Raw genomic sequence first — 11533 nt, forward strand, 5'->3', positions numbered from 1 at the left:
TGGATTCCTTTTGTGCTAGAGCTCGATGAGCGAGCGATTCAGAGATTCTCTCGTATGGACTCAGAACCAAGAGATGTGGACTTGCAGGCCGGGAGCTTCCCCGTAGCTTATTCCTCTTCCTCTCTTGCACGTGCGAGGTGCATGTGCAACTCGCCCCACCGCATCTCTCTCTCCACTGGATTCTTGGCCTCACTTCAAAGGGTCTGTGTTTTGAGTGTTCCCAGTTCACCCATAGAGTTTGCCCATGTGCCTCTCCGAGCTTCCTCAAATCTGCATGCCTTGGTTTTTCCTGCACTCCTAGAGGCACTTTGCACCTCCTAGGTACCAGCTGCTACAAGGAGCCCTGATGTCGTGGTCAGTTCACAAGCCTGGAGGTAGTTAGCTCGATTTCTCAATGTGAGTGGTTCAGCTTGGGGCGGTTTTATTTCTGAATGATGACAAGGCCGGGGGGAGTGGGGGGGGGAAATGGCACCAAAGTGTCCATTTCTTCCAGTGACTCCAGACCAAGCGAGTATGTTTTACAAGAAAAAGCACTTTTTTTAGCCAGCGGTGCCTCCTAGTGGGACTCGGGAGTTGAGCGTTCCTAGTAGGAGCCAGGAGCTGAGGCTTTCCCTGCTTGTGCACCAGCAGGAACGCCCGTTCTGTGTGCCCCAGTCTGCTGATGCGCGAGCCTGGGGGCTCCAGCTCCTCGTACGGCAGCTGTGCTGTTTCTACAGGCCTAAAGAAGAGGTGCCAGTATGGTTTTTGTTTTGTTTAAAATTTTTATTTGTTTTTGCCTGAGTGAAGAGATGTTTGAAAGGATAAGACTGCTCCAGCTGGTGCCTGTAAGGTACTCCAGGTACATCAGAGCCCGCTCATATTTGCGAATAACTGTCTTCTCCAACCATTGCACTTGAGCCTTCAACTGTCTAAAAGGCGACCAAGCAGTAACAATTCAGTAGTACTTTTGCTGTGACAAGTTACGTAGGTGTTGTCAAAATAGTGCTTCCCCCCCCGCCTTTTTCTCTCTTAGCATCTGCTCAGGATCAGGCTTTCTGTATATTTGAATTCGCTCCTCTAGTGTCCGTATCCATGCTCCCAATTCCTGATCCTGTGACAGGTCGCTGCCTAGCGTGATGCTTTCTCTGCATCATTTTTCCACGAGGTTTTCTTCATTGCGTTGTGATGGAAGGTCTGCCGTTGGGTTCGTTATGATGATCAGATGGTACCGGTCGTTACGATGGTCTGGCGGTACCAGACCCTGGTGCATTTTAGTTGGAGCAAAACGCTCTGATGGATTTGTGTTGTATTTTGCAAGCCCCGACTTTGGTTTTTGATCAGATCCTCTATTTGAGCGTCTTCAGTTTTGCACATCTTCCTGCTGATGTGGTGGTAGCAGCCGTCCTGCTTTCCCTGCTCCGCAAACTGCTGAAGAGAGGGCCAGGCCAGGAGCATGGCTGGCCATCGCAGAGACGTAGCTTGTAGCCATCCACGTAACTGGCTGATGTTTAACTTCTCCGCTTAGCTGCTCACCGCCTGTGAACAACACAACCTGGTGGAGCGCCAGCAATAAAAGATGTAAAGTCTTCAATTCCTGGAGGCCATGGAGGTGAGAAGAGTATGTGCTTGGGACCTGCGTCCCCGAGGTGGCTCCTCGGGCCATCCTGTTCTGTGTGGCACTCCTCCAGAAGAGCTCGTTCCTCTCTGCAGCCCTGAAACACCGTCGTCCTCTTTGGGAAAAGCATGAAGAATTCGTGAGGAACAACGGGACACTCTCTAGTTTGGCAGCGGGCAGCTGCTGCCAGCCACGAGACAGCCGTGGCGTGGGACCCCGCCGGGGGTGACCTTCCAGCCCGCATGCAGCCAGTCCCCGAACCTTCCCTCCTCCACGTGGAAGCTGACTGAGCTCCCTCAGTCCTGCGCGCGTTAGCTAGGCTCCGTGGCTTTGGTGTAGCTCGAGCTCTTCTCTGTGTATTGCCTGGCCCTCGCCCTCCCTCCAAGTGTTTGTGTTCGCCACCTTCGGAAAAGGATAACCTAGAGAAAAAATTTACAGTCGCGAATGAACTTTTGATTCATATATAAAGATTATTTTTATACTTTTTTTGCAAGGAAAGAAAAATTGCCTGTAATATTTGTACAGTGTTCTCTGACGTGAATAAACAAACACACAGGAAAAAAAAAAAAAAAAAAAACAACAAACTTTCCAGAGTTTCCCACCCCCACCCTGGCCTATGCCTCCGGGCTCCGGAGGGACGGGTCCCCCACACGAACAGTGGGGTGCCACCGTCCCCCCTTTCCCGGCAAGGAGGTGGGTCCCACCGAGCCCGCGTCAGCTCAGGTGAGGGGGCAGGGCAGCGTGGGGACCGGCGGCGGGGTGCTCCGGGAGGCGGGGAGGCAGCGGCGACCCGGAACTGCGGGGCGGCGGGGCGGGGAGCTGTGCCGAAGTGTGCCGGTGCCTCTGCGGGAGCCATGCCGCCGCCCAAGGACGTGGTGAAGATCGCCATCCAGATGGTGGGAGCCATCCCGCAGCTCATCGACCTCCAGCAGGTACCGCTCGGCACCCGCAAACCCCCCTGCCGGACCCCTGACCCCGGCTGATGGCTGTTCTCTCGCTTGCAGACCAAGCCCCTCGCCTCCGTGCTCAAGGACGTCTGCGATGCGTGAGTACCGTGCCCGTCGCCCACCACCGGCTTGTGACAGCCCGCCACTGGGCTGCCACCAGCCCGGCAGTGACCGGCACTAGCCGTACCGAGCAGTGACCGGCCGCCTGTCGCCGCAGGTGGAGCCTGCCCAATGCCGAGCACTATGCCCTGCAGTACGCGGACGGACGGCAGACCTACATCACTGAGTCGGTGAGACGCCCACCCACCTCTCCCCAGCCCCACCGGCACGGTGCTCACCGCTCACCCGTTCCTTTCTCCTTACAGAACCGCGGGGAGATTAAGAACGGGAGCATTTTACGGCTGACCACCTCCCCGGTACATCCCTCCGTCCCCCCGTCTCCTTCTCCGCGGCGTGCTCCGGTGGGATGTCCCCCTGCGATGGGGCGATGTGGTGCTCCAAGCCCTCTGCCACTGCCTCGCTCGGTGACTTCTGGCTCATGACGGCTCCTCTCGGTGCCTCAGGCCTAGCAGACCTGTCTCAACCTTCATCCTCCCTCGGCAGAGCCCGGGGGAGTTTGAAGAGAAACTAAATCATCCTGAGACGCTTTGGATGTGTGGGCCAACTCATCAAACGTTCTTAGCTTTGCGCCAGCCTGACCTTCTTCCTCAGCTCCTCCTGGTTTCTGCTCTAGTGGCTCTGTCTCGCTCCAGCTCCTCACCGGGGCTGCTCTAGCCCAGGCCTCCTTCCAAAACTTGTGCTTAAGCTCTTCCAGCCTCCTCCAAGCTTCTCGCTGTCTTTTGATGAGCCTCTTTGGCTTCATTCTTTCCTTCCTGATAGGATCAAGAAGCAGAGAGGTTGTACAGTGGGATCCAGAGCAACAACTCGGATGTGAAGACTGACTCGCTGAAGAAGCTTGCGAGCCTCTCCCAGGACGTTACCTTTGCTCAGGAATTCATCAACAGGAACGGCTTAAAAAAAATCTTCTGTATTGTGGAAGAAGGGAATGAGTGAGTATCAGGAGAGGACTTTCCTTGCAGTTCTTGACTTTTATTCTCCCTCGCTAACGCCGCATGAGCCCCAAGCTGGGCATTGGAGTGGACTCCATTCGTGTTCCTGGCTTGTTGACCCCTGTGCTGTGGCACGAAGGGCAGCGCTGGTGGCAGGGGCTTGGCTCCGCAGGCTCCTTACCTGCCTGGCAGCGGGGAGTAGGTCCCCAGGGTTCTGTGGTCCTGACACCCCTTGTGAATGTGACCGGGCTTGAACCTCCCATCCATTTGCTGGCTGGGTCATCTGCAGCCCTATGGGTTTTGCTGGCAGGAAACCTCCTGTGATGATTGTGGCCTCTGCTGCTGCTCGTTCCTCCCACCCCGAATAATCCCTCTGCCATGAGGTTTGAGCTGCGAGAGGTCTGCAGGCAGCTCAAGAAAACCCCAAACTGCCAAACTAGCGCCTGCCTGACTCTTGCAGGACGTGAGGCTGCATCTCCTCTGCGCTCCTATCTCACAGAGGATGTGGAGCCCAACACCAGGCAGTGCAGCGCGCGTTTCTTGGAAATAGGAGGAGGGATTTAGGGTGACTTGGCTTTCCTGAGGGCTCGTCTTCAGTGATCTTTGTACTGTGGTAACACAGCTTTCCAGAAACAAACCTCCCCTACCTTGACTTCCTGGGATGACTAAGCGAGAGTCCGATTTCTTACCCAATTGTTTCTCTTTCCTTTCTTCTCCTGCTCACTGCTCTCTGCTTGTCTAGCTGTCTCTAACGTACCCACCAACGTGCAGCTGTACTTATGGTGGCGACTGTGGGGTATCTAGGTCCACCTCACTGTGTTTGCTCATCTGTTCCTCCAGTACGGGGGAGATGCTAGCTCACACCCTGAAGGCCTTCATGGAGCTGATGGAGCATGATTTTGTTTCCTGGGAGACTCTTAGTGCAGCCTTCATCAAGAAGGTAAGCACCTTCTGCGGTCTCCACAGCCTGTGCCCTTGGGATTCCTTGTTACCCCCGTCACCCAGGCTCCGCCTGCCATTGACAGACGGTTGTATGTCTCGTAGATAGTGAGTTACGTCAATATGAACGCGGTGGATGCATCTGTCCAGCAGCTCTCCTTGTCTATCTTGGAGAACATGGTACCCACCAGTCGCGTCCTCTTTGAGCTAGTCAAAAAAGAAGTGACACTGGATCGTCTCCTCACCCACCTGCAGGTGTAAGTGGAGAGGCCAGAGCACCGTTCGCTCCCATCCCAGAGCCGGTGGGCGTGAGGTGATGGAGGGCATTTCTCTGGGTTATCCCCGGCACAGCGTTGTGCTGTCCCTTCCTAAACATGGTGGGCAGCCTGTCCTGTCCCCGCTGCTGGGGGAGGGATGGACTGTCCTGTTTCCAGGTCAGATTCCTTCATTCATGGCCTGTTTCATTTGGATATTTTACTTCTTTAGCTGACCTGCCTTTGTTCTGATGTTGGCTCTTCCTTCCCTTTCTCCGGTGTATCTAGGAGCAGTAGAATATTCCCTGCAACCTGGGGTGGTGGTGCAGTACTGAGCAAACAGTTTGTTAAATCCCTCAGCTAAAGATGGGTTCTTTGTTCCCTCCTCTTCCTCATGACTCTGCATCTCTTCGGTTTGTAGGTTTTCTTTCTTAGAAAATGGAGAGGCTCACGCCCAGGGCTCCTGCCAGACAGGAGTCTGCTGCTCGCCATGGGTTTTCCTCCGGCTCCAAAATGCCGCACCCGTGGGTTTGTGCAGAGCAATATCTGATCCACCCATGGGTGCTCCTCAATCACAGCTGTGGGGACCACCTCACCCCTGGCCCTGCTGTCAGCAGCTGCTCACTCATGGCTCTGGCCTCCCTGGGTCCCCCAGCTCTGAGCAGTGGGGTCCAGCAGTGAAGGGGGGGAAACGATGGGCTTGCCTTGGGGAGGGCAAGACCACCCTTAGAGCTGGTGACTCTCCCCATCCTCCTCCTCCCGCAGGACAAACGCCCAGCTGCAGCTGAAGGCCATGGCCCTGCTCATCGCGCTGCTGCTGTCTGCGACCGATGCTGAGCGGCAGGTAAGGGGCTGCTCTCTGCCCGCGGGCAGTTTGCAGGAGCGGGTGACGGTGGGGTGGTGGGCGTTGCAGATCCGAGCACCACAGTGCCACTGTCATGGGGGTGCTCTGCCAAGATGCCTCTGCTGTCTCGCACCCCTGGGAGTAGTTTTGGGGAGCTGCAAGATCTCAAATGCCAGGAGAAGTGTCATGGCTGGTGGTGGCACAGTGACTGTGGTGGCCCAGACCCAGCGCCTGGCACATCGGGGCCGTCACAGCTGGGACACTCTGCGATGGGGCCTTGGGCAGCTGGTCTTCCACTGTAGTGTTTGCGTTCTCTGGGATGGTGGGGCTGGCTGTGAGAGGTGCCTGGAGATGCTCAAAGTCAGCGTCCTCACTCTGCCTCTTCTCCTTGACTGACACAACCCCCCCTGGCAGCCTGGTGGGGCAAGATCTATTTGAGCCCCACTGGGGTGGGCTAGTCCTGGCTGTCAGGGCAATGGAAACTGGGGGCAGGTCTCCTGCTCACCAGTGTCCCTCCTCAGACTGCCAGTTCCTTTCTGTCCCCACCCTGCCTGTGGCCCAGAGCCAGGCACGGCAGGGAAGTGGGTCTGCAGAGGGAACACCAGCTTTTTTTTTTTTTTTTTTTTTTTGGGAAATGGTGGTGTGCTGAGCCGGGGAACATTTCACAGCCTTTTCCTTTCCTAGGAGATGATGGACTACCTGAGGGAGAAGAACATCAGGCAGTTTATCCACAAGGTGAGGAGCTGTGCTTCATCCTCTCTCCTTCCTCCCCAGCCCCCGTCCCCTCAGCCCCAGCCTTTGGTGGCCATGCCTGGCTGGGTGGCCTACGTGCACCACTCCCTTTCCTCGATGCCTCCTATGGGTGCTGCTGTGCTGGCACCCATGTGCTCAGGGTTGCACCTCCAGCTGCCTGTGGTTCAGTGCGCCCACCTCTCTCCCAGCCCTGAGGGGAGCTGCCCAATTCCTTACGCCCCTTTGAGCAGCGGGACCTGCCGAGCTTCGGCTGTTGGCCCCTGGGCTTGGAGGAACCGGGAGCAGCAGCCTGGGGGAACCTTCTCACTCGTGGTTTCCTCTAGAACATCATCCACAGCTCTGAGCCGCTGGCGGACGAGATGGCCCATTACCTGTACGTGCTGCAGTCTGTCAGCCTCAACCTGCATGAACGTCGCATGAGGACCTCCATGGATCCCTACTCACAGGTGTGCGAGCGCTCTCCTTGCGAGTCTGGCCCTGCTGTCTTCCACCCGTGGCAGCAGACGCGGGTGAAGGCATATTACATTTCATCGTCAGTTGGTCCTGGGAGAACCTGCTTGCATGGGGCTCACCAGCACGCCCTCCTCTCCTCTCTCCCTCCAGGAACAGCGGGAGCTCCTCCAGTCTCTGCGCCAAACCGCCTTTGAGTCAGAGAGCGAGGCCCCCACCAGCAACTTCAGCACCGAGCGGCGGCGATCCCTGTGTGCCAAGGAGTTCCGCAAGCTGGGCTTCGTGGTGCGTCCCCCCCGCACCCCCTTCCCAGCTGTCCCTGTTGATGCCGATGGGCCACCATGCAGAACCTCCCTTCTGCTCCCTCGGCACCACTAAACAGCGGGTGCTGCGGAGCTGCCGGAGCTCAAAAGGCAAACCCCATGGCTGCGTCAGGAGGACTCTGCTGCTTGGAGAAGAAAGCAGCAGTTGCTAAATTCCATCCTTTTGTGTCCTCCTAGAACAACAGCAACCCAGCAGAGGACCTCCGCCGTGCCCCACCAGGACTCCTTGCCCTCGACAACATGGTGTATTTCTCCAGGCACACCCCCAACGCCTATGGCAGGGTGCGTGCTCTCTGACGGAGAACTCCCTGGTGCTGGTGGATCTCCACCTTCTTTCCCTTTCCTTGTCCTTGGCCAGACCCAGGCGAGGATGTCCCTTTTGGGCAGATGTCCTACTGTTGACCTGTTTCAGATGGAGCCAAGGTCCTCCCTGTGGGTAGGAGCAGCCATTTGAGGCTGGTGGCACTGAAGGGTTCTCATAATTTTTAGTTTTTTGCCCACAGCTTGGTTTCCAGGCCTTGTTTGCATCTGCGCAAAATGGGGCAATTGGGGCAAAATGGGGCGATTTGGGCAAAACCAGCCAGTGGCTGCAGAGCATTAGCCACACTCTGACCCGCTGTGCCTGCGATCAGGTCCCACACTGTGGCAGGGGAAGGAGGACGCTGGGGCTGGGTTTTGGGGACAGTAAATTACTTCTGTTAAGATGGTTCGACTCGGGGAGGGGGGGGACAGCTCGCCCTCCGAGTTTCTGGCCCGCGTAACGCAAGGCAACGATCCTCTCCTCCAGTTTGTCCTCGAGAACAGCAGCCGGGAAGACAAACACGAATGTCCCTTCGCTCGAAGCAGCATCCAGCTCACCCTGATCCTCTGTGAGATCCTGCACGTTGGAGAGCCGTGTACGTGTGTGCCCTGCTTGTCCTTCTCCCTGCCCTGCTGCCTGCTGGCCGGCAGGAGCTGGGGACAAGCTGCCAGGGCAGGGCGCTGTGTACGTGGGGCCACCAGGCTCAGGCGTGGCTGACAGCAGGGGAAGGGGAGGGAGGGCTGGGAAATGTCCAGGTTCTCCTGGATGCTGAAATTCCCTAGAAAAACTGGGGAGTGTGGCATCATCTGTCCTTCTCACCGCAGGCTCGGAGACGGCTCAGGCCTTTTACCCTATGTTCTTCGGGCAGGATCATTTCTTTGAAGAGCTCTTCTGCATCTGCATCCAGCTGGTGAACAAGACCTGGAAGGAGATGCGTGCTACCCAGGAGGACTTTGACAAGGTGCGAGAGGATGCAGGTCTCGGGGCTGGGTCCACGGGCTGTACATAAATTCAGAGGGTCTGAGGAGCATCACCAGCCTGGGGGTGACGTCCTGGGCCCTGCAGGTGCTGCAGGTGGTGCGGGAGCAGATCACCAGGACCCTGTCCCTCAAGCCCACCTCCCTGGAGCTCTTCAAGACCAGAGTGAACGCGCTGAACTACAGCGAGATCCTGAAGCTGCGGCAGACGGAGCGGCTGCACCAGGAGGAGACGCTGGCTGTGCCCGTGCTGTGAGTGGGTTGCGGGCAGGGAGCCGGAGCTGCGATGAGGGGCCGTGGGGTGCTCGGCGTGGGGCTGGGGAGGTCAGCGAGTGCCTGCTGAAGTGGCTGTGCCTCCTCTTCTGCTGGCTGTCACCCCAGGGAGTTACGCGAGAGGCTGAAGCCGGAGCTCCTGGAGCTGATCCGACAGCAGCGCCTGCTGCACCTCTGTGAGGGCACCCTCTTCCGCAAGATCAGCAGCCGCCGCAGGCAGGGTGAGTGCCAGGCGGGGGTCCTGGGAGGGGGACAGAGGCTTGTCCCCATGTCCTCTGCCACCGGGTTCCCCGATTCATCTGTGTGAGGAGCAGCATGCCTGGCTCCCTGGATGGCTGGTGTGGGCTAACCCACGGGGTGGGACCAAGTGGGGTGTGCTCCATCTCAGCGAGGGGATGCTGAGCTCTTCCCGACGGTCCTTCTGCTGCAGACAAGCTCTGGTACTGCCGCCTGTCACCCAACCACAAGGTGCTGCACTACGGGGACGTGGAGGAGGGGGTGAACTCTCCCCCCATTGAGAGCCTGCCAGAGAAAAGTAGGTGATGGGGAGAAAGAAGAGGGGGTAGGAAGGAGGGGAGCCCTCTGCCCACCCCAGCTGTGACGTGCTGGCGATGGTGTAAGGTGGGAATCGCCCCTCTGCCTGGCTGCCACACATGTGGCCCAGTGCCCGCTGGCACTGTGGAACTGGGAGCTGTGGGGGTTGCAGGCTGGGGTGGGATGGCTTTTGAAAGGGTGCTGCAGAGCGGCTTGAGCCCCCCCCTGAGTTGCAGATGGCTGTGAGCCCCTGCGCTCGGGCTCTGAGCTTGGGGGAGAGGAGAGCAGGTGCTCACAGCTCCTCTGCTTGCCCCAGTTCCTGTGGCGGACATGAAGATGCTGCTCGTGGGGAAGGAGTGTCCGCACACGAAGGAGAAAAGCTCCGGGAAGCAGAACAAGGTCAGCACCTCCCACCCCACGCTGTGCAGTTCTTATGGGTTGTGGTGGTGGGTGGGTGGTGGTGGCAGGTTGGGTGGTTTCATGGTGGTTTTTGATGTGGCTTGAGACTGGAGACCTTTTGGGTCTTCTGGGGTGCAGAGGAGAAGGCTGGGAGGCAGCTCCTGCTCTGAACCCCGCCAGAGCTGGAAAGACTCCAGCTGAGAAGATGGCTACCCACTGTGCTGTCCCTGCAGGACGTCCTGGAGCTGGCCTTCTCCATCGTGTACGACATGGAGGAATACTGCCTCAACTTCATTGCCCCCACCCGGTACGAGGTGAGCTCCAACGGCCCGCTGGGGAGACACGCTGTGGCCAGATGTCCTTGCCAGGGGACTGCAGGCAGGGAAGGGAATTGTATGCGTGACCCGAGGGTGGGAGCCACAGGGAGGGACAGTCACTGCCCAGGGCTGGTGACAGTCGCCTGTGCTCTGCTTCCCCAGTTCTGCCTCTGGACGGACGGGCTGAACGTGCTCCTGGGCAAGGAGATGACGAGCGAGCGAACGCAGACGGACCTTGATGTCCTGCTGTCTATGGAGCTCAAGCTGCGTCTCCTGGACCTGGAGAACATCAGCATCCCCGACACCCCCCCTCCCATCCCAAAGCCCCCCAGCAACTTAAACTTCTGCTACGACTTCAGCCATGCAGAGCAGTGAGTTCCTCCCTGTGTCCCGTCCCCCCTCTACGATCCCCAAAACTAAACCCCTTCCTCCAGGCTCTGTCCCTCATCTCTGGCCCAAAGGGACAAGCCCAGGCCCTGGCGAGGGGCTTGGGCATTTGCTACCTGCACCTTGCCCATCCCAGGGCCAACTGCCCACCCTTCCCTGCCTCTGTCCTGCTCTCCTGCGAGAGCACGGGGCTGAGCCACCGAGAGTCAGGCTCCTGTTTGAGGGGGGGGTGACACGGCTGCTTTGCCCCCCTGCTGCGGGCAGGCAAGATGAAATACTTTACAGACAACTGAACCCCTCTGTGGTAGTGTTGCCCCCGCTGACACCCCAGACAGGCTTTGGGCAGAGAGGGTGAGGATGTGGGCAGGACTAAAGGTACAGGCAGCCCTGGGACAGCTGGAGCAGGGGCAGCACTACAAAGGTATGAATCTGCTCTGCCTGACTGTCCCTATCAGCGCAGGGGCTCCCTTCTGGGCAAGAAAAGGGTTAAAAAAAGGATAAAACACCCTTTCTGCTCAGTTTGGTGAGCAGACAGCATCTCCAGAGCACAGTGTGCCTGCCCAGCCAGGCCTGTGCCGCACTGAAATGTTTTCCTGCTGAGCCCTTTGCACTCCTACCCCTGGAAGGGGGGTGTTTAGGGTATAAGGTCCCCCTCCCAGCACCATTTCAGCTGGGCAGGGGCTCACTGCCACTGTGTCTGGTGTGAGGAGGAGACCCCGGTCTGCCCTTACTGCCTGGCGCTGCGGCGCTTGTGCCAACCTTGGTGCCTTCTCCCCCCCTGGGCGGGTACTTGCACACTTCAGCGATGCTGCTGCACTACTGTACCATGACAAGCTACCTCCTCCCCGGCCCCCACGGCTCCCACCCCAGGATCCTGTACCTCCTCGTGCCTACATCTTCTCCAGCGGGTGTATCCTGTGACTGCAGCCACAGGTTGCCGGGGCTCCCGCCGTGCCTCTGCCTCCCATGTATTGGGACAATAAACACTTGTGAAAGAACTCAGGGCTGTGTCCTTTCCAAAGCTTTGCGGAAGGGGTCAGGCTGACCGTGGGCAAGAAGGGGCCAAAGTGGGTAAGGCTGGGGCTGTGCTGCAGCACAGGGCGTGAAGAAGCCTTGGAGGATGGCTGGCAGGAAGGTTTTGTTCCTGTTGCTGAGTGGAGGAGAAGGCACAGAGTCATGTCATTTCCAAGGA

The 11533-nt window shown here is 58.1% G+C and overlaps 1 protein-coding gene across 5 annotated transcripts; it reads left to right on the top strand.

The window, feature by feature from the left end:
- Positions 1 to 141: 141 nt before the first annotated feature.
- On the top strand, positions 142 to 11339 carry ELMO3 (engulfment and cell motility 3). Of its 5 annotated transcripts, XM_054200391.1 has the most exons (20): positions 142 to 2526; positions 2599 to 2639; positions 2759 to 2831; positions 2907 to 2957; positions 3421 to 3590; positions 4431 to 4530; positions 4635 to 4786; positions 5549 to 5627; positions 6312 to 6362; positions 6704 to 6826; positions 6984 to 7115; positions 7331 to 7435; positions 7941 to 8049; positions 8279 to 8415; positions 8520 to 8683; positions 8813 to 8925; positions 9135 to 9239; positions 9555 to 9637; positions 9871 to 9951; positions 10117 to 11339. In XM_054200391.1, the coding sequence occupies exons 1-20, from the start codon at positions 2449 to 2451 to the stop codon at positions 10327 to 10329; spliced, it is 2160 nt and encodes a 719-aa protein (XP_054056366.1). In that variant the 5' UTR covers positions 142 to 2448; the 3' UTR covers positions 10330 to 11339. The 5 variants fall into 5 exon arrangements, with proteins under 5 accessions (XP_054056366.1, XP_054056367.1, XP_054056368.1 ...); XM_054200392.1 differs by lacking the exon at positions 9555 to 9637 and having other exon boundaries at positions 10117 to 10316; XM_054200393.1 differs by lacking the exons at positions 142 to 2526; positions 2599 to 2639; positions 2759 to 2831; positions 2907 to 2957 and having other exon boundaries at positions 3092 to 3590; positions 4333 to 4530.
- The last annotated feature ends 194 nt before the right edge of the window (positions 11340 to 11533 follow it).

Source organism: Rissa tridactyla, chromosome 4 (genome assembly GCF_028500815.1).
Source record: "Rissa tridactyla isolate bRisTri1 chromosome 4, bRisTri1.patW.cur.20221130, whole genome shotgun sequence".
Classification (NCBI taxonomy): Eukaryota; Metazoa; Chordata; class Aves; order Charadriiformes; family Laridae; genus Rissa; species Rissa tridactyla.